At 48.9% G+C, this 23,402-nt stretch overlaps 1 protein-coding gene across 1 annotated transcript in view; it reads right to left on the bottom strand.

The window, feature by feature from the left end:
* Positions 1–3,651: 3,651 nt before the first annotated feature.
* The window catches only part of LOC142765826 (uncharacterized), a 39,134-nt gene continuing 19,383 nt past the window's right edge, over positions 3,652–23,402 (bottom strand). The window contains exon 2 of the mRNA XM_075867632.1: positions 3,652–3,840. Within this exon, the coding sequence (XP_075723747.1) occupies positions 3,652–3,840 (189 nt within the window). The remainder of the gene's footprint in view (positions 3,841–23,402) is intronic.

Raw genomic sequence — 23,402 nt, 5'->3', positions numbered from 1 at the left:
ACCTTTTACTGAAAGAGCTTATCTAATTAAATCCAGCATAACAGCGCCACTGCTCTATGTAGCCAGAATTGCCCGACCACCTAGACGGGTTTCGCTGAGAGTGGCTACTGCGTGCAGCTCCTTTTTTTGGGATGGCCACGCCGAAGCTGTTGCCAAAGCCTTGGTCCGCCTACCAGTAAATTGGGGAGGGCTTAGTCTAGCCAACCTTGATGTAATGTGCCGCATGTTGGCTCTCAAAAACACCTGGGCATCTTATAGAACTAATCGTATCGAGGCAGGCAACTTGTAGTGTATCTGCTAGGAACCTCTAGAAGACTTTTTGGTTTAGCAAACGACACGGGACCAGCTGCTGAGCAGCAGCGAGCGTATTACACACATGTTATAAAATCTTTTCAACAATGGCGAAACGATTTTCCAGCTCAAGAACTTATAGAAATGTCCCCCACCGACATGAGCGAATTAATAGCATTTAAAAGCCTAACTGAAGAACAACGCCGGAAATGCCGGGCGAAAAGACGCTGGACTTTTACAAACACGTCTCTCCCCTCCGAGGTCCGTGACCTAAACTGGCTCAGAGAATGGGGGGCTTTACTAACGGCCGACCGCCTTGCGGCGTGGGGCACGGCGCCCTCGGGCACATGCCCGCAATGCGGTCGCGTCGAAACACTGAACCATGTCTCCCATGAATGTATAGTAGTGCGCACCTTTTGGCGCATGGTTACCAGGATGTCCCAAACAAGTATGCAGTGGAAGTTTAGCCACAGAGATAACTTTGTCGTACTCCTAATGGCTATCGGAGCGAGCCTTCGTCTTATGGAAACGATGGGGACTGGCCTGCCTGAGGGGACGCCACCGGAGAGCCATGTTTCCCCTACTACATCGGGTAAGAAACATAATGCTTATGCATATTAACGCAGAACTAGTCATGCTTGGAGAGGAGGCTATCCTCCTACGGTAGTCTACGCGATTCATTATTGTAAAAAACAACAGTGTTCATGCCTTTTCTCCCCTATTGAGGATGTGGGCAAGAGCTTGTACCACTGTGACATTACAGTGTGTATTTTTCTTTTCTTCTTTAGAAACATGCCCTTTTGTGCAATATTGTTCTTGAGCGTGAGTGCAAATTGTCCTCACAGGTGAATGCAAAATATCACGCTACACTGTGAATGACCTCACCTTGTTTGTTCATATAACCTTATTGTTTATTTAAGTTTAATCATCTCGAAGTCATGAATGTCCTGTCTTTGTTGTACAGTTTTTGCATTGTACGTCACTGCATACGCTATAAGTTCTTTCGCTGTATATAACAGCTTGCATTGTACATACGCATTGTTCACCATTGTTCATTTTTATGTGTGCACATAAGCTGTGTAAGATGTATCCGGAAATAAAATTCTCTTAAACGCTTAACGCCTCTTAACGGCTCTTAGCTAGCCTTTTTTTTCGTTCGGCCCAGGGTCCCGTCACGCTGACGCTGACCCCCGGGAGCGTAATCAAGAGGAAGAAGTGCCTGCTTCAGCGCATTGCCGCGCGAGGCACCGAAGGTGGCGGCTCCGGTTATTCAGCCGGTAAGCCTCCCCTCCCCCCTGCAGCAAGGAGCAGAGGATGAGTCTGGGAGTGACCCTCTCTCACGGATCCACCTCGCTGCTACCACCGCTGCAGCTACCAGCCACGCCCACCTGATCAAGGCCAAGAGCCCTGTCCACGAGTGCGCAGCAACAGCTGCGCGCCACCAGTTCTACCAGACACGCCCCCGGCCCTGCTGCCAGCGTGACGGAAAGATTACGCCCACCATAATGGCGTCTGTTTTTGAACCCCCGGTGAGGGAAAACTTTCTTATTTAACGCTCCGGAAGGAGACGTTTCGTAGATGAGCTTGTAGATGCTATAGAATTTACGGCAGGTGATGATAGTGTGCTGGCCCTTCAGCACACGGGAGGCTCCAGATTTTTTATCTGTGCGTGCAACGCTAGCCAGGCAACCAAACTAATGGTAGCAGAGGGTTTCACACTTAATGGCACGAAGTGCGAGTGGAAGCAGTAGGGCCGCCTGTCACATATGTAAACGTCTAACGCTTGCCGGCGTATGTACCGGATGAAGCAATAACCTCGGTTATGCAACATTTTGGTAAAGTTAAGAGCGTGACGTTCACCATGGTACCGACCCGGCACACTAAACTGAATGGAGTTCAGATGATGAAGATAGAAATGAGCAAGCCGGCTCCTAACTTCACCTCGATTCAGGGCTATAAAGTAATGCTGCAATACCACGGCATGCGACGCGTGTGCGCACGTTGCCAGGGTGAGGGGCACATGGCCACCGCATGCACCACTCCTTATTGTAAGCGGTGGGCCGCTTTTGGCCATAGCACGGAAGCGTGCGAAGAAGCGTGCAAGCGATGCGGTGGGCGACACGGCACGCGCGAGTGCTTTCGGCGTCGCTCGTACGTGGCTGCCGCGCACGGTTTTCTACCAGTCCATCATGAACCAGCAAACGACGAGCAGAACGGTCACCCTGTGACCTCGCGCAGCGCGGAACAGACGACGGGACTCCAGGTCCTTAAACCCAGATCTTCGGCGCCTACCACCAGCAGAACACCCAACTACTGGGACAACGCCGCAAAACACGAGCGGGTCGATGAGCACGCCACACTATCAGAACCCGAGCCCCTGATGGATGCTGCGGAAAACGGCAGTAAGTCGAGCCATGATGGCACTGATACAGAGCAAGCGGCGAGCAGTAGCCCTGAAACCAGCTCTGCCGAGACTTCGAGGGAGTCATGGGTGGTCTCGTTGTCGGAGGGCGAGGAGCGAAAAGTATCAGACCACGAGAATGGTGAGGAGTTGGTGGAACTGCTCGTCGACGAGGCACACTTCCCGCCTTTGGACGTCGGACGCGCCACCTCTTCATACCGGCATTACGCCTAGCGTTGGTAGCGACCATGCCAGGACACCTAACCCGTGGCAGCCGGTAGTTTACCCCAGCCCGGCAGAGACGACACCGCCAGCAGGCCCGGCTAACGAGGACGACAAAGGGTTCCTACAAACCCAACACAGCTCGCTCGCGGGCGCAGTAACCGCTCGCGCTCAGGCTCGCCTCGGGCGCAGAACAGGCCAGTCGATTCGGGACAGATTATACCTCAGGGCTCCGACAATATACATCGCCGACAGACCCCTATGGTATCGAGTAGCGACAGCGATGCCCCTCCCCGAGTAAAGTCCCAAAGACTAGCTAGAACCCCACATGGGAGAGGAAAATTGCCTGTCAGAGAGGCCGGCGATAGACCCTGATGCGTCACGAATTCTAATGCACACCTTAACGCAAGCGCGCTTGAGGTGCCCCCTCCCCACCTTCCCTTGAAGCAGAGGCCCGATTTTTCTTTATGCGCAACATAGCGCAGGTTAACCCTCGACGCACCCCCCCCTCCCCGAGGCACTGGTTTACAACGAAGCGGTATGGCGCTCCGAGTTGCTACATGGAACGTCCGCGGGTTCCGTGATAAGATAAAGCAGCGCGAGCTTCTGGCGGTGGCCCAAGCACTTGAGATTGACATGCTCCTTATTCAGGATACCAACTTTACGTCCCCACTCGATGTCGCTGTTTTTAAAAAAGAATGCCGCGTCGAAGCTTTTTTTCCCTGACGAGTGCCAGGTCATGCGGCATTGGCGCCATCTTTATCTCGGGAAAATTCCGTCGCAAGGCCCACTGTATCTTTGGGAAGTATGGGCGCTTCCTGATGCTCGACGTCTACATCAACGGCAGGAGGGTCCAATTTGTGTCTATTTACGCACCAGTTACGCGAACAGACACGAATGCCTTCTTCAGAGGGCTGCACAACAACCTGCAGGAACCACTATCCCACGTTCTGTTAAGCGATTTTAACTGCGTGGTGTACTCAACACGGCGCATCAGAGGCCCGGGCAGTGGGAGGTCTACTTTCAATGCCAAGAAATTAGTCAGAATTCTGCGTCATCTCAGGCTCACTGATGCTTGGGTACACCTTCATGACAATCTTTTTGTACCGACCCGTGTGTATCCAGGACCACCGTGAGCAGGATCGACAGGATTTATGTTCCAGACTTCCTGCTACCGTCAGTGGTGTCATGCGAAACAGCAACTCTATCCTCCAGGGTAGAAAGAATGACGGATCATACCCCGGTCGTGTTCACAGTCAAAGGGACAGCCGGACCTCGTCACGACGACTCAGCATGGCGACTTGACCCTACTCTGCTACAGGACAAAACTAGCCTGCAAAATATCAGGTCCTTCCTGGAAAAGTCGGCGCAGAAAGCCCCTTCTATAACACCTGATGTCTGGGAGAGCTTGAAAAAAGAGGGGAAGGGGTTCCTGCAGAGCGAAGGAAGGAACAGAAAGCGCTGACTGACGGCACAAATGGCCAAAGTGTTACGCAGAATGCGAATTGGTAAAGGCGCAGAGACCCTTACCTCATGCACAAGGGACTACTTGGCATCCCTGGAAGTCGAATACAAACGACTCCCTCAAGAGAGGACGCGTAAGACGTCGGAAGCGCATGGATCGTCGGGCGAAATGGACGTGACGGCTGACTTGTGCGAGGTTTGCGGTAACGGAAGCTCTAGAATAACACAGGCCATGCATCCGGATGGTTTGACCACAGATTATCAAGCGGAAATAGCTGCCATTTTCCGAAGCCATTTCAAGTCCCTCTTTCAGGAAGTCGCCCCTGAAGATGGCTACTAACTTTGTCAACCGGTCGCAGATCTCTGCCGGAACCTCCGAAGACTTGGCGAAGGCGCTTGCGAGACCCTGTGCGGTGAAGCGTTAATTGAGGAGGTGTGATACGCAGTTGCCCCCATGTCCCCAAACTCGTCCCCGGGAATGAATGGCATTACGGTTAGATTTTACCAGGCCTTTCTTGACCTCTTGGGAGACTTCTTGTAGCACTTGTGAACGAGGTGCTAAAACAGCACCGAAACCAGCCTCGTTCCGTGTAGGTCTAATTGCGCTGCTGCTGAAGGATGGGGTCCCCCTACTCCACCATCATCTTGGCGCGCCATAACCCTCCTCAATGTCGACTACAAGGTTGTGGCCACAGTTATTAACAATCGTGTGAAATAGTTACTACAAGAAATCATCTCTCCAAGCCAGACTTGCGCTGTCCCCGGAAGATCCACGTTCGCAAACCTGACTTTAACTAGAGATGCCTTTGAGTATGCGGCCAGCAAGAGACTCTCGGGTGCCTTTCTGTCGCTCGACCAGGGAAAGGCATTTGACAGAGTCAGGCACGAATACCTTTTTGAGGTCTTGCGAGAACTAGGCCTACCAGAGGACTTCATCCACGTTATGTAGTTGCTGTATAGTGACCTGACATGCTGGGTGGCCGTCAATGGTATAGCAATGGCAAGCTTTGCCTACACCAGAGCCATAAGGCAGGGGCACCCGCTGGGTCCCACTTTTTGTCCTATCTATTGAGCCGTTGCTGACGAGCCTATCAGGTGATGCGCACTTCAGGGGACTACCACTGACTGGAGATGAGGAGTTGAAGGTATTGGCCTATGCTGACGATGTCTCCTTGTTTGTTAGGGACAGAAGCAGCCTTGAGCGGTTTCGACACACCCACAGCCACTACGCCGAAGTGTCGGACCCCGGAATCAACGAGGAGGAAAGCAAGGCTTTGACTTTCGGTTTGTTTCCATCGAATGCAATGGGTAACATGGAAGTGGTCGCTACAGTAAAGGTCCTGGGTGTCTATTTCTCAAGGGAGAGCGTAGCACCCACACCGTGGCAGAAAGCCCTGGGGAGAGCTCAAGGCGGTGCCGAAAGAGCCAACCACTGCTGACCCTCCGAGAAAAGGCCATTATTGTAAAAACTGCCATGTGTGCCTTCGCGTTTTTTGCGAATAGAGTGGCATTGATGCAAGCAACAACCACAAGTAAGCTGAACAGCATCATCACAGGCTTCCTTGGGGGAGGAAAGCCGGCACCGGTAAAAAAGAAGCCTTCTACAGCTGCCCGCAAAGGAAGGGGGCCTAGCACTGGAACACGTGCTAACTACCAGTAAAGTGCTCGCCCTAAAAACAGCACGCTCCCTGCACCAGATGGGGCCTACATGGGGAAAAACCTTCTTCTGTACTGGTCCAGTACCAATAATGGCTTTCTAGGAGCCGACAGGCACCCAGGTCCGTTGGCAAAAAACTTCTCTCCCTTCTACAAGGCGGCGGCGAAGACCAAGAGGATGCTCGACAAGAAAGTCGCGGAGTGCGACGTCGACAAAGAACCACCGGTCCGTATAGCGGAGGAGGTGATGAGACGCCAGATGTTAGAAGAGGAGAGAAGCAAAGTACGGAAATGGCGAAGGAAACAGGCAGAGCTTGGGGGCGGCCTTTAAAGGAGATCCAAGTTTTTGTTTGGAAGAGGAATTGGGGGATCCTCCCAACAAGAGACAGACTCCATCGGTTTGGGGTAGTCCCATCCGCACGCTGCCCTAACTGCCGTGCTGACGAGTCAGCGGAGCACACATTCCTCGAATGCCCTGCAGCCAGGCCTATCTGGCGACTGGTGACAAGGGATTTCCGCATACGGCCACCGCCGGCTCTTGACCGTAACAAAGGCGCATTCGCTAGGTTGGTGGTCGCTTGCGCGCTTTACGTAATATGGCGAAGGCGATGCCTAGCGGAAGCCAAGCACAGGACTATTATAGCGGCCTACCCAGTGGTATCCCGCATTAGACTTTTGGTGTGGCAGCACCTCACAAGAGAGCTCGAGACCAGCGGCGAGGAGAAGTTCCTTCGCCGCTGGCATACCAGGTTTTTCTTTTTAAAGAACGGCAGACTTTTGAGCCCGGTCACGCCTTACTAACCTCTTTCCACCCGGCTTTTCTTCTTCTTTCCTTTTTTTTTGGGGGGGGGCAAAAAAGTTGCACACCTACGTTTTATTACGTCTAAATGAGTTAGCCATAAGGTAGTGCATGAGTGTACTCTGCGGGGTGAACACTGTTAAGAGAAAGGGCATGCTTGCATGGTAAGCAGTTATATACATGTTCGCCATTGTATAATGACACACTCCAATATATTGTATCAGCATGAATCGCCAGCACCCATCCGAAATTTTGTACCATGTCCACAATCACATTACATGCTCTGTTCATTTGGGAATGTACGGCCACAGCGCCCTTGTCAATATTCCTGATAAGTTTTAAAAAAAGCAACTATGTGCAATGTTATGATAAGTGTATGTGTATATTGACTACATGTTATTCGTTGAATAAAAATTGCCTTTGTGCTATCTGTGCTAGACTGCTACTGTAATTGGACTTTCCGTTTGCCGTGCTCAGGTTCGCCCAAATAAACTGTTAAATACAAAGTATCCTATCTTCGGCCACGTCACGACCCCGTGACAATATATATATATATATATATATAGATACAAAGTATCACTACCAGGAAAAACAAGGGAAGCGTGGGCAGAGAAGGAAGACGACGTTGCCTCCACTGCGATCCCGCTGAGTGGGTACGAGCCATGGCGGTGATCATCATCACTATACTGTGATCACGGACTCAGGGCCCATTAAAACCCCCCCATTAAGTTACCTTAATTTGTGTAACAATTTGGTGGAAGGTGCTGGGTAGGACGAACCAAAAGACGGGAGCTTCACTACCAGGACTTCATCGCAGCCGTCGCCTCGCCGGACTTCCACCTTCGCCGATCGTAATGGCCCAAGAGCAGCCATCCAACGCTTCGAGGCCAACTCCCATGGGTTCCGTGCCGTACTACAGAGTGCCACCAAACTTCGGCGGGACCTCAGGAGAAGACGTCGACGTGTGGCTCGAGAACTACAAGCGGGTGAGCAGAAGCAATGGCTGGGACTCGAACGAACAGCTCAATCATGTCGTATTCTCGTTAACTGACACCGCCCTTATGTGGTACGAGAACCACGAGGACATGTTCACGACTTGGGAACGTTTTGTTGAAGAAGTGCAGAAGTGCTTCGGTGATTCAGACGCAAAGAAGAAACGCGCGGAGCAGACATTGTCTCAGAGGGCCCAGCTTCCAGAAGAAACATGTACGACATACATTGAAGAAATATTGAAGCTGTGCAAGATCGTGAATGCGAGGATGTCTGAAGAAGACAAGGTTAGACACGTTCTCAAGGGTATAGCTGAAGACGTGTACAATTTCTTAATTGGGAAAGACTGCTTGAACTCCGTGTCCGACGTGATGAAGCACTGTCGTACCTTTGAATCCCTTAAGATGCGACGAATTTATCCGAAATTCGGCCGCCTGTCCAACGTCCACTCTGTGGCTAGTGTTGAAACAGTGCCGCCTAACGACCTTGCTTTGACCATACGGCCGATCGTTATAGAAGAGCTGCTTCGATGTCAGCAGAGCTATCATCTCCCCAGCGATTTTCAGGATGGGTACGTAAGCGAACCAGAACGTGTGCGGACTCTTGTTTCTCTTCCACCATGGCAACCATCGATCAACGCAACAGACGCTTATGAATATCAAGGCACACGGCAGGCTGGATTCCCCCGTCAACCACCTCCCAACTACGAACGAAGTTTTCGCCCACCTGTTTACCCAACATCGCCTCCCTACAGGGCTCCCGAAGGACGGTACCACTATCCCATGCCTTCCGAGAGGAGTCGTTACTCTGAGCATCAACGTGCCCCTCGACCAAGTCCGGTATGCTACAACTGTAGTGTCCCGGGTCACATCGCACGTTTCTGTGACCACCGCCCATATCAGCGACAGTCTCGGCACATGTCTCACCAACCTTTCGACCATCCGCTCTCCACGTCACGGAAACCACGCGCACCTACCGGATCGCGCTACCCCTCGCCGGCCTCTGATCGAAGTTTGACACCACCACCAGCTCCCCGTGCTCCACGATCACCATCGCCACGGCGACGCGCACGTACACCACCGCCGGAAAACTAGTCGGTGCGGCCAGTGGGGGTGAGGCCGCGAGGTCACACGTGCTATCTACAGGTATACGCCAGTCAGCGTTTTTGTTGAAGAACAAAGTTCATGTAGTTGTCGATGGAGTGGATACTATGGCACTTGTGGATACAGGCGCGACAGTCTCGGTGATGAGTGTAAATTTTAAAAACCTGCTGGGACCAAAAGTGATCTTTTGCCTGAACCGTGGGGTGACATTTCGTGGTGTAAGTGGTGACGTGTTGTGTCCGGTGGGATATTGTACTGTGGACGTCTCGCTGTGTGGCAAGGTGTTTTGCACAGAGTTTGCGGTTATTCCGCGGTCTACACATGACGTTATCTTGGGTATTGACTTCTTGTGTGAGTGTGGGGAAACTGTAGACTGCAGAAGTGGGCATCGTTCTATACACGGTACTTTCCCAACGGCGCTCTTAGAAAATTCCCGTCCGGAGGAATGCATCTTTTTCGTCTCCGTGAACACAGTCGTTCCTGCATTTTCTGCTGTGTGTGTTCCCGTGACATGTTCTAGCAACAACTGTGGCACGTTTGACGCCACGCTCAAACCGATTCCCTTGGCATGCCTGAAAAAGAACATTCTCATTCCCCATTGCATAGTGCCAGTCGTTGATGGACGGGCAGGTGTGTGGACAATGAACAGTTCCATGGAGCCTGCACTTTTGCCAGGCGGCATGAAACTTGCAGTATTTAGACCCGAATCATGTACGACGCTGGTTGCGCTTCTTGATGCTACAAGCCAAAATGAACATCTAGGCTTAGAAGGTTCAGAAGATGTCCAATTGCTACAAATGGTCAGCAAGTCACTTAACCAAAGCGAACGTCATACACTGCTCGACTTTCTATCCGAGCACTCGAAAGTGTTCGATTTTTCTAAAAATAGCCAACGGCCCTTAATCCCAGCGTCCCGGATACGTCATCAGATCCACACCAAGTCGGCGCATACCATTAGGCAGAAACCTTATCGAGTGGCACCATCGGAGCGCAAGATTCTCAACGAGCAAGTCCAAGAAATGCTGGAAAAAGGAATAATACAGGAATCGGCAAGTCCGTGGGCTGCTCCTGTCATTCTAGTGAGGAAAAAGGATGGTACGTGGAGATTTTGCGTTGACTACCGCCGACTGAATTCTGTTACCAAGAAAGACGTTTATCCACTGCCGCGCATCGATGGCGCTTTAGACTACCTGCATTCCGCGTCCTACTTTTCATCTGTCGACCTGAGATCAGGTTACTGGCAAATTCAGATGCACGCAGATGACAAAGAAAAGACGGAATTAGTTACAACCGACGGACTTTACGAGTTCAACGTTATGCCATTCGGATTATGCATTGTTCCTGCGACATTCGAAAGATTTATGGACTCTATATTGCGTGGTTTAAAATGGCATATATGCATGTGTTACCTTGATGATGTCGTAATTTTTGGACGTACGTTTGAGGAGCACAACACTCGCCTAGACCTCATGCTAAGCTGCATTGAAAAAGCTGGCCTTGTATTGAATTCGAAAAAGTGCCACTTTGGTGAGCGACAGACATTGGTGTTAGGACATCTCGTCGACAAAGATGGCATTAGACCTGACCCACAAAAGACCGCGGCCGTTGAATCGTTCGAGCGTCCTAAATCTTTGAAACAACTGCGTAGCTTCGTCGGGCTCTGCTCGTATTTCCGCCGGTTCGTACCCAAGTTTGCGGATGTGGTTCACCCCCTGACGAGCCTTCTACGTAAGAACAGCCTGTTTCAGTGAACCTCCGAGTGTGATGCCGCTTTTCACAAGCTGAAGTGTTTGTTAACTTCGCAGCGAATACTTCGGCACTTCAATCCTTCGTCGCCGACGAAAATTCACACAGATGCAAGTGGCATCGGTACCGGTGCGGTGCCGTTCTCGTTCAGCGTTCTGGCAAGAAGGAACACGTTGTGGCGTACGCAAGTCGTTCTTTAAGCAAGCCTGAACGCAACTACACAGTGACCGAACAGGAATGCCTAGCCGTAGTCTTTGCCGTGCAACGGTTTCGCTCATACATCTATGGTCGCCCGTTCACTATCGTCACAGATCACCATTCCCTGTGTTGGCTGATCAACCTTCGTGACCCATCCGGCCGCCTCACACGATCGGCCATTCGTTTGCAAGAACATGTCTTCACCATCTCATACAAGACTGGCCGTCTACACGCTGATTCGGATTGCCTCTCCAGAATGCCGCTACCATCGACAGATTGTGAATCCGATAACTTTGAACACGTTATCGCTTTTCTGTTGTCGGTCTTTCCTGATCCCGTGACTTTCTCCGCTGACCAGCGTAATGACCCAAGCTTAAAAGCTCTCTTCCCTGGAGCGAGAAATTCATTAGGCGAAGGCAGATGCTGCGTCCGAAATGGTCTTTACCAGAGAAACTTGTCCACGACGGGCGCCCGCTTTCTGCTGGTTGTTCCTGCGTCCCTCCAAACGTCTGTTCTGCGTCTCACGCATGATGACCCCACCTCTGGCCATCTAGGCACCGCACGAACATTTAAACACTTAGTCGCACGAAAGAGCGGTTCTATTGGCCGAAAATGAGCAAAACAATTCAGAACTACGTGGCCAGCTGTACGCAGTGCCAGAGCCACAACCGGCCCTCCTCGGGTCCAGTTGGTCACCTGCAACCGGTAAAGTCTCCCGGTTCCCCTTTTGAAAAGGTTGGCATTGATCTGATGGGACTATTTCCACGCTCCTCAAAAGGTAACCGGTGGATAATTGTATGCGCCGACTACCTGACGCGGTACTGCGAGACGGCTGCCTTATGCTCCGCCACGGCAGTCCAGGTTTCGGAGTTCCTGTTGCATTCAGTCATCCTCCGACATGGACCTCCTCGCGTGATAATAAGTGACCGTGGACGACAATTTACCGCTGATATTGTCGAATCATTACTTCGTTTGTGTGCCTCCAAGTTCCGACACTCAACTGCGTATCATCCGCAAACTAACGGTCTCACCGAGCACACAAACCGAACGTTGATCAACATGTTGTCAATGTACGTCGCCTCTGACCACAAAAACTGGGATGAAGTCTTACCATTCGTCACGTACGCCTTCAACACGTCGAAACACGAAACGACAGGCTATAGCCCTATCTATCTGCTCTACGCTCACTCACCTCGACAAACGCTGGACATTACCTTTCCTTTTGTCATCCATGACGATTTAACAATTGCGGAAACCTTGTGTCGTGCGGAAGAGACCCGTCGACTTGCCTGCTTACGTACACTGGCAGCGCAAGAGTCATCCAAAACTCGCTACGACAGTCAACACAGGCATGTAACCTCTGCCCCCGGTGATCTAGTGTGGGTGTGGACCCCAATACGCAGACGTTGCTTGAGCCAAAAGCTACTGGCACACTATGCCGGTCCTTTCGTGATACTCCGTCGAGTCAGCGAGGTCAACTATGAAATTGCACGTGTCACCACTAGTGGCCGACGTTCATGCAAGACGGAGGTGACGCATGTTGCCCGCCTGAAGCCGTTTACAAAAGAGATGCAAGAATGACTCGCCCAGAGGGCTTCTTCTGAGAGAGGAGGAATGATACAAAGTATCACTACCAGGAAAAACAAGGGAAGCGTGGGCAGAGAAAGAAGACGACGTTGCCTCCACTGCGATCCCCCTGAGTGGGTACGAGCCATAGCGGTGACCATCATCATTATACTGTGATCGCGGACTCAGGGCCCATTAAAACCCCCCCATTAAGTTACCTTAAATTGTGTAACAATATATATATATATATATATATATATATATATATATATATATATATATATATATATATATATATATATATATTTATATATATATATATATATATATATATATATATATATATATATATATATTCCCGGCGGCACAGATTGTTGGCCCAATGTTGGGAATGAATTGGAAGTTCATGGCCCAAGAATGGCCCAACTTTGACAAAGTACCGTCAATATTGGACGTGCCAGCGTATTAGAACGGCCACATTGGACCGGTATGAGCTCATTTCTGCGTCTGCTGCTTTTGGCACTGTTCTGGTCCCACTCACGTGTCAATTTTTCAAGTTCAAGAGAGTGATATGCCGGGCGCATGAGTAATATATTTTTGTCATTAAACCATGCACACCAAGTTGATATGCATGCTTGTATTGAAGTTGCGCAACGTAGACTATTTCTCTGATAAACATTTATTTATTTAAGCGTATCGTATTTTGTGTCCTGTTATGCTATCGCCACGACCGATTTGGTTTTTTCGCGTTCACAGCGCTCTACCAGTTAACGACACACAAGTCCTTGACGTGTGGGAAGTGGGGCTATGAGTTGCGTTACGGTGATCGAATCGTACAACACACGCATTCACCGTGATCTGACACACGCACTGACGCTCGCATCCTGTATCCCAACGACCACACGAATTACCTACAACTTTGCAGTGAATGGTTGGTAAAGTGGTAAAGTGGACATCGGGCACCTTGTCTTCGTGGGTCGTTGCGAATAACAATTTGGTTGTGGAACGTTTATTGTTGATTATTTTGATAAACATTGCCCTACTGTAGCCAAAACATCAGCTAGCTTACGCAGTTCATAGACCTAATTGAGCACGGCCGCAAACCGACGCGCAAGAACAAACGTTTCCGTGAGTTCATATGTGCTGATCCATATAACACATAACATGTAGGCTAAATTGTTTAAAAACAAGAAACGCGCACGCTTACGGTGTCGTGTTGTTTTATCAAGTACAGAACAACCGACTTCTTTCCACCCCTTTCTCTCCTGCTTTTTTCAAGTCTGTGGAAAGAAGGAAGTGCTCTGCACAGATCTGGCAAGCTTGTTCCTGTAGAGAGTTTTACTTCACATTCGTTGTCGTTTATTATTTTTCCTTTAAGTGGTGTGGCTAAGGCCAGCTGGCTGTCTTTCGAGAAATTGATGGATGTACACGTTGCGTACCGGAAAGTGTGTCAAAACTTGCTGTCATCTCCAGAACAAGAGAAGGATACTTTGACAGCTGGTGTCAAAACTGGTCCTCAAAACTGAAAGGCGATATCTATGAATAAATCTTAAGCTACGAGTGGGGACTGTTTGTAGTATCGAAGACCGTTGCCTTTGCTGTCAGCAGCTGTGCATGTTTTGTATATTTGGCATGTGAGATTTTAAAATTTGTTTCTCACTGTGTTACTCAATCTTGCTCAGTCATATGTTTATAGTTTTCTTTCTCAAAAATCACTGCAGAACAGCAAACAGAATTGTTGTGATCAGCAAATAACTAGATCAATTGTCTTACTTATCACATACTCTATGTGTAATTTTGGGTTGTGTGTGTCTTTAGGACGTCCTATAATCAGTGGGAGAGTCAAACAGAACTAAATGCAAGGAATAGCTCAGTTGGCGACAGTAGCTGGTGCATGCCACTCTTCCCATATTTTATATCTTTGTGACTTATACTGCTCTACACACATGAAGTTCTCAATAGTTTTAATATTCATGTGGTATAAGAACACGTTTCCTCAAAGCTTTTCAAACTGAAACGACCTTTTCACTTTTAGTTTGACATGCAGATCAAGATATTTATATCTGTATTAGTAATCGCTGAAATAGTCACGTCCACCAGAGAGGCGGTTTAATTGATGAGCCACTGAAGGTACAAAAGTGCAAGATGGGTGCTTCATATTTAATGCAGAGGTGTAGCCAAGAAATGAGACACTGGGAAATTGGCCCACCCCTGAAATTTTCAGCAATGGGATAACGAGAAACAAATATTGCATACTCAACTTGTCTGCACTGAAGACCAAGGACGTCATCTCCCTATCCCTACACCACACTAAGTTCCGCCTATATCACATGTTATAAGTCCATGGCCCCTGTTTAAGCATTTTGTCAAGGTTTATGCGATCTTATGTTTTCAAATGAAAACATTTTACTAAGAGGTACAAATATAACCACTTCGCATCAGTGGCTACATTTACGTATGCAATTATGTTATGTTAGCTGTGTTAACTTGAGGCCAAAATAGAGTAGAATACATAGTTCGCTCGATGAACTGAACTTTCTCTCTAGTCTGTATGTCCTGACCTGACCTCAGTCTGCTGCGCACTACTGTAGGTGATCACTCTCGTGAAAGAACTGTTATCTTTGATGGGTCGTTCAAATCGTGTTCTAAAACCAACGTCAAGTGTTTCTTTTATTCACCCAAAATAAAGCAATGAGAACTAATTGCCCACACATCAGGAGCTTATGATTTCATTTATTTTATGTCAAAACTAAATATAACTTACAGCAGAATGTTGAAGTATTTAATTTCATAGAAACTTTATTGGCTTGCTGAAGCTCACATAAAAGAACACATCATTTCTTTCTTTGGAATGTAATATTGAGTGTCTTGTGGTTGTGCTAGCTGAATTTTCCACATTTATTGACAGTGCATCATAATTCACACCTGAAGGGGCTATAATCTAAGCAATTGGTAATGATGTTCTTCAGAGGTGATTTGCAGCTATTTAAAAGAAGAGGCTTTGCCTGTGGAGCTAGTAATAGAATTTCAGGACATCACCACTGCAAAGATACACCAGCCGCAACCAAGAAAGTGCACACTTGCTAAGAGTTAAAAGATGCTAGGAGTTAAAAGTTGTAACGTTGCTGATCTTCCTGTGAAGTAAAATAAGGGTACACTGAGAAAAAATACTGAGGATACACCATTAGCAAATGACTGAACAAGAACCAACGGAGGTATGTCTGCGTCACATGAACAGGCTTCAACTGATAAGACGAGTAAATAACTGACAAACAATGAGTGCACGAAGGAGAGCTGTCACACGAGGTCATCAGCAGTCAGATGACACAGGCTCGAATCGGGGGTGGTGCCAAGGTAGGCACAGGGATACTGGAGGCCCCCACCCCTCCCCCGATTTTTGCCTGACCCCTGTGTTGTGTTATGACTATTTATTACGACTATGTTCCCAAGAGAGAACATAGTCATAACACAATGGCTAAGTTTCCCGCCTCTCTGCTCCTCCTGAAGGACCTCGCTTGTTGTGAGTGCATGCCCGGTATAGATCAATCCTGGCACCGACCCTGGCTAAAATACAATAACAGAACATTCAAAGCAAAGGTTACCACCATAATTTGACTCCTTGTTCGTGTGAAAATGAATCTAGCGAGAAGTATGTGGAACACCAAATAAAAGCACCACGATCAACAGCTGCTAGTACTTGCTTTCGAATTAGTACAAATTACTGAAGAAGCATGCAAACAGCAATACTACGAAGCAAAGTAATTTAAAGCAACGAGAAGCTGGGTCATGACAGTAGTCTGTGTACAGCACTGAAAAGTCATGAAAACCACCTACCTTCAATATCTTTCTTGCTAAGAACAATTGAAGGAACACACACTGATAGAGAAGAAAGCTATACTCAAATCCGGCTCTTCAACAATGGCTTCAATACAATTGCTTCAGTACAACTCTTGAGCTACCCTCAAAAGTGCTGGCTGCAAGTGGACGAGACATGAAGGCCGACTACAATGTGACACATTGAACACGTCATCCACCAACCATGAACATATGCTAAAGTGGATACCGCAAAAAATCTTGAACACTAAGAACACTCAACGTTCCCAACCGAAATCTCGACCTCATAAACACGATAAGATTGTTCCGAGAAGCTGCTGTCCATCGCCAAGATGTGAAACAAGGACATATACATACACACAACTCATCTATACGTGATTGAAATGCTCTCGCTTTCAGGTTTAGAGAAAGTCTCACCAAATTTCTCTCTAATCAGCTCACCAACTTCATTGTTGCTGGGAGTGTGCTCAAATTGAAGGAGAAACAGGGCACTGGTGGGGCTACATGTAGTTAGGTTTGGACTGTCACGGTGGATGGACGTATTTTTTGAGCGCTCCCGATCGACTGCGCAGATAAATTGTTTTGCATGTTTTTAGCTTGTCTTCATAATTATAAGGCAGCAGTTAAAATCCCTGTAGCACTTATTTTATTGTACGGCTTTTCGGAGGGTCAGTAACTAGGTATTTATTAGTTTTTGCGCGCGTGTGTGTGTGTCTGATTTTTCGTTTTTTGTTTTTTTCTTTTGACACCCCCTGGGGGAAGTGCACTTACATTGAACACGCAAATTTTTGCAGTAGAGCTTAGACTTTCTCTTTTTCGTAGAGCAGGGCTCAAGTTTTGTAATTATCAAGTGAGACAAGTCATAGGGACAATTGGTGTCGGAAACACATGGTTAAAGAGACTGTAAAGTGTTCAGGATGTGGGGTTGGTTTGAGAATGGACCCAAGTGTAGAAGCCTGAAGAAGAGGCTGACGCGAGGTGTAGGCAATGTGAGGTCAAGGGAAAAATAGAGAAAATGATGGTTACCCAGAGTGACCTGCTGATGAGAATCACCGAGCTCGAAACTGCGTTGGCGACAGAGCTAGAGAAAACGAGGGCTATAAGATAAAGGCTGAAGTCCACCGAGGAAGCACTAGCCAAGGTGAACAGAGGAGCGGCCTACGGAGGGGACAGTAGGGAACCGGCACCCAGAACGGCGGAGAAGAAAGAGCAAGCAAGTTTGGCAAAATCAGGTTCAGCCGGTTCGATTGTCAGTTCCAGCTTCAGCGAAGTAGTGGTGGGGCTGGGAGGGAACAAAGCAGCAGGCAACACAGGTGCAAGTAACCCCCAGGTGCAGGACGCTCCAGCTGAAGTGTCACACCATGTAATGATCGCTGGGGAATCGAATTTCAATCGTCGCACAGTAGCCATCAAGAGAGGGTAAGAGGTGACAAGAGGGTAGCAGTAGGAGCGTTCCCAGGACGCAAGCTGGAAGCAGTCATGAGGCAAGCGAGCGCAAAACTCAAGACTACAGCTTCTAGACAAAGCTCGTGATAAATGCAGGCGGTTTAAACGATATAGTAAATGAAGATACAGCAGGACTAGCAACCACACCGGCGAAAGGCGCTGATGACATGCGTACCAGTTCTCTTCAGGTACAGGTAGCGGTATGCACGGCACCAGAGGTACCGATGCGTGATAGCAACCTGCAAAGATTGGTTGTCACCGCAAACCAAGAACTGTGACGGATGCGTCGAGAGAAAGGCTTGGAGGTGGTGGAAATAAATAGAGAGGTGCATAGGTGAGTGGTTTTCAACGAGACAGAATTCACTTTGATGGGCGGCTAGGTCATGAGGTGGGTTGGCGACTTGCAGGACGCGCAGTAGCTTTTTGGGGGGGGGGCGAGCAAGCCCTTCGGGGTGCAGGATAGCTAGTAACGGGAAAACAACCAGGGAGACTTTTTGACAGGTGGTAGGACAGATACGGTTCCAAAGCGGCATCAGTATCTAAGATAGGTAGAGTCCGGGGCAGAAATAGACGTAGCCACGAGCGCCGAGCCAATTCAGACATAGGGTATATTACCATGCAGGGTGGTAGGAATAGGCTCAAGGGGAAAGAGATAAAAGGACAACTAAGGGAGGAGAGGCCGATGGTATACGGTTTTGTAGAAAATTATCTCAGGGACATAGAACGACCTCCTAACAATGAGGACTAGGCGTGGAAATATTGTAATAGAACAGAAGGCAGCATAAGGGGTGGTGGCATTGGGGCATTCATTCATAAAAGTACAGACTGGCAAAGGATCAACCAGGAGTGCAAGAAACAATAATGACTAAAAGAGAAAGTGGCAGGGCAAATGACGCTCCTTGGTTTTGTGTACTTGTGGGCGGGAGCAAAGGTTCGAGAGGAAAACCAGGCAATGGTAGAGTGAGTATCAAATGACATTCAGGAGTTAGGAGGAGATTGCGAGATAGTTATACTAGGAGATATGAATGCGCACATAGATGATATAGATGGGCATACCGACCCGACAGGCAGAATGATCATAGATATGTGTGAAAGGCTTGATTTGAGCATTTGCAACAGTACCGAGAAGTGTGAAGGGCAAATAACATGGGAGGTAGGAAGGCTGCAGTCGACGATAGAGTACGCAGTGATGTCACATAAGATGTATAATAAGGTCAGGGAAATGAACATAGATAAAGTTGGCGCCAATACTCTCGGTAGTGATCACAAACGTATCAAGCTAAGTTTTCGAAGAGCAGTGAAAGTTGGAAGGAGGCAAGATGAGCAACTACAGGAAAATTTTTATTCAGAAAGGCAAATTGAAATAGCCAATAAACAAATTGAGAAAATAATTACTGAGGTTCACAAAACAGCGTAGACATACACGAACCTAATAGACTGTTTGAGCTAGAGCTTGTTAGAGCACGTGACAAGTAACCCCGGAAAAGAAGACAGAAACCCAAATGTTTGTGGGATGAGGAAGATAAGAGAGCCATAGCAAAACGTCAGGAAGCCTCTGGGAAACATAGACATGCTAAGCAGTGGATGAAACCGACAGATGTTGATGAAAGAAAATGGGAAATCTTTCTAAGCTGTAAAAGGGGTGCATTCCTTCTGATCAATGAAAAGATTAGAAGAAATGGAGCTCAGTGGCTGGCAGAAGTACATAAAAAAGATAGAAAGGCAGCTGCGAAATTTTGAAACCATCAAAACTCCATAAGATATGAGGCGAGCCTACAGCAGAGGTTTATAACTACAGCTGAATGTGCTAGGCCAGAAGGGGACGAAGCTATTGAATATATAAAAACAAGGGTGATGAAAATTTCGCCAAAGAAGTGCTTTATGCACCACAATAGACAAGGATGAATCAATGGGCGCAATGGCTCCATTTTCTCCACAAGAGTGGGAATGGGCTGAGAAAAGAGTTTGTAGTAGTACATCAACAGGCCCATATGACATTCCAATTATGCTGATAATGAAAGTAGGTCCGAAGTCTAAGCAGGCTTTGAGAGAGGCAGTGAGCAAAATAATAATCGATGGTGAAGTTCCCGATGGATGGAATCTTAGCAGGATGAGCATGATCTATAAAGAAAAGCGATACAAAGCTGACATAAACAACTACCATCCTATAACAGTGACACCAGTGGTCTACAGTCTGGCGATGCAGATTATGAAGGAAAGACTGCATGCATAGATAGAGGATGAGGGGTTGCTGGGGGAACAGCAGATTGGGTTTCTAAAAAACTGGAGGTTGAAAAGACAATTTGTTCTCACTGACGCAGTGCATCGAAATAGTAGAAAAGGAACACTAGCCCCTGTGGCAAGCATTTTTGGATATTGCCACGTTCCATTTCCTAAGTTGTTATCGTCCCAAAACACTACACAATTCTCAGCGCGAACCACGCCTGCAGTTTTCGAGAAGCTTCCGGACTGTAGTAAATCATTTCGATAAGATCACGCCTACTCTGTGAACTGTACAGATTATTCTGGAACCTACGCCACCGCCAGCGATAACGCTAGAACATTCGACGGCAAGAGTAAAAATGGCGACGCGCTTCGCCGCTTGTCAGTAGTTGATCGACGGCCGACGCTCCGTTCACTGCTATCTGGGCAAGACTGCAACTGTATTCGAACTTTCCGCTTACCGGGCACAGAATCGCCCAAATAAACAGTGAAATCCCAACATAAAGTCTCCTGTCTTCGGCCACGTCACGACCCCGTGACATCTGGTAGAGATGCGGCTTCGTTCATGTACCGGACGCCCCCGTCAAGCTGTGAACCCAGCCCACGTCGCGGAGAAGACACCGACGCCAACCAGGAGCAGCGAACAAGCCGCCGACAGCAAGGGCTACCACCAGAGTACGGGCTTTTACAAGACAAGGCGCGGAAGACCAAGGTCATGACCGCGACTGCAGCGACAATGACAACCGCAGCGTCCCAGCCCACGATGGTCATGCATGAACCCAGGGAACCACCAATTTCCCATTGGTCATCGTTCGAAAACCCGGAGTCCTGGCTAGAAACATACGACCGTGTGGCCGCCGTCAACCACTGGGACCATGACGAAAAGCTCCGTCGTGTGTGCTTTTATTTGGAAGACACCACAAGGACCTTGCTCGAAAGTCGGGAGTCCACGCTCCGAAAGTGGGATGTTTTCTGCAGTGCATTCCTGCAAACTTTCGCGAGCGTCGCTCGCAAAGAGAGGGCCGCTGCTTTATTAGAGACTTGGGTTCAGCTACCAAATAAAAATGTCACCAATTTCACAGAAGAAATGGCCCGACTATTCCGTCACGCTTACCCAGACATGCCTGAGGAGAAAAAAGTTTGTTTTCTCATGCGAGGGGTGAAACAGGAGCTCTTCGCGGGACTGATGAGAAATCCACCGAACACCATCCAAGAATTTGTAGCTAAAGTGACCACTGTCGAAAAGACCCTGGACATGCGCACCAGACAGTATAATTGTCGCTTGACTACAGAATGCGCTGCTGCTCAAGCCAGTAACTCCGAAGACCTGCGTGAAACAATCCGAGCGATCGTGCGGGGAGTGTTGCGAAAGCTGTTGCCTTCGGCGCAGGCTCAAGTGGATTCGATCGCCGACATTGTGCGAGAAGAAGTTCGGCAATCGCTTCGAATTCCTCAAGCACTGCTGCCCGAGCCGGAAGCTATGAGCTACGCCGCTGCAGTGCGCCAACGCTCCTCCCCGTTTACGCCAAAACGCCACCCCATCGCACAGACGCCACCGCCACCACCACCCCCACCGACGTCATACCGTTCGTCAGCGGCACAGCGTAGTGCACTGAGGAAGACTGACGTCTGGCGCACCCCTGACCAGCACCCGCTTTGCTACCACTGTGTAGAGGCCGGACACACATACCGCCGTTGCCAGTACCGACAGATGGGACTGCGTGGCTTCGCCGTCAGTGTATTGCGTCAACAGCCAGGAGAACGACCACGTGACATCACCGTCTACCTGACAGAAACTCAGTGGACACACACGAAGCTCTTGGCGTTCGCCTTCGCCCAGCCGCCGCACGTCACCGCACCACCGGCAGTACTCTGGCCCAACGCGGGGCCGGTCTCTTAGCCCGTATCCGGGAAACTAAGGGCAGCAACCGATGGAGGTGCGGTTGCTGTGCGACGAACTACCGAAGATCCTCCTCCTCCGACGACGACGTGACGGATCTTTCCAAACACAACGCCAACCAGGCAAAGCCCTGACGGCGAAACCTCAATTACTGAAGGTGACCTGACGACACAATATGGAAGCAGCGGAACAAGCCGGCGCAGCCGTGACCCGATGCCACGCCCTAACGGTAATGCGAGACGGTGAACTAGCGACCTCGACGTTCTTATCGACGGCCACAGTGTGACCGCTCTCGTCGATACTAGAGCCGACTACTCCGTCATCATTGGGTCGTTCGCCGCGAAGTTAACAAAAGTTAGGACAGCTTGAGAAGGCCCTGAAATCCGCACAGCTGGAGGTCATCTCGTAACGCCTGCAGGAATCTGCACAGCGAGAGTGACCATTAACGGCCGTATTTATCCTACAGACTTCGTAGTCCTACAGCGTTGCTCGAGAGATGTCATCCTTGGCATGAACTTCTTATGCCTCCATGGTGCTCTCATCAACCTAAAAACAAAGTCGATAACGTTATCCACAGAAGAAGCACTACCGCCGCGCACGCCGTCAGAAAACCTTGCCTTGAATGTGGTGGAAGAACAAGTCACCATTCCGCCTCGTTCAAGCGTCATTATTTCAGTCGGCGCTCCTAAATCACCTGACCTGGAAGGCGTCGTTGAAGGCAGTCAGCATCTGTTGGTCACCCAAAACATTTGTGTCGCAAGAGGAATTGTGGAGCTGCGGGTAGGCGAAGCAACGGTTATGCTCCCAAATTTCAGCAATGAGTACAAACATGTGAACAAAGTAACAACGGTCGCACACATCGAAAAAATTGTCGAAGCTACCGCTGCTTTCGCCCTCGCCGATTCTGCGGAACCTGCTCAGAGTAACCAAGCCTCTCCCATAGCTTTCGGTGTCAATCCCAGACTTCTGAACCATAAGCAAGAACAGCTCAAGGCCCTGCTCCTGCAATACGAAGATTGCTTTTAGTAGTCACCAAAAATTCGGCAGACCCCAATCCCGAAACATCGCATCATAACCAAAGAAAATGCCAGACCACTCCGTCAGAGTCCGTACAAGATTTCCACGCGAGAACGTGAGGCCATGAAGAGACAAGTTGATGAAATGCTGTGGGATGATATTATCCAGCCGTCCAAGAGTCCATGGGCATTCCCCATGGTGTTAGTGAAGAAAAAAGATGGGACCCTACGTTTCTGTGTTGATTATCACCACCTGAACAAATATCACAAGAAAGGACGTTTATCCTCTCCCACGAATAGACGACGCACTTAGTCGGCTCCATAACGCCAAGTACTTTTCTTCAATGAACCTCAAGACTGGCTATTGGCAAATTGAAGTCGACAAAAAAGACCGTAAGAAGACGGCGTTTATAACACCAGACGGCCTCTTCGAGTTTAAGACGATGCCTTTCGGTCTTTGTTCAGCGCCTGCAACGTTTCAACGCGTTATGGATACAGTACTCGCAGGATTGAAGTGGCAGATTTGCCTTGTGTACTTGGACGACGT

Source organism: Rhipicephalus microplus, chromosome 6 (assembly GCF_043290135.1).
Source record: "Rhipicephalus microplus isolate Deutch F79 chromosome 6, USDA_Rmic, whole genome shotgun sequence".
Taxonomy (NCBI): domain Eukaryota; kingdom Metazoa; phylum Arthropoda; class Arachnida; order Ixodida; family Ixodidae; genus Rhipicephalus; species Rhipicephalus microplus.
The sequence above is the reverse complement of the archived record's forward strand: the minus strand, read 5'-3'. Positions and strand labels throughout refer to the sequence as shown.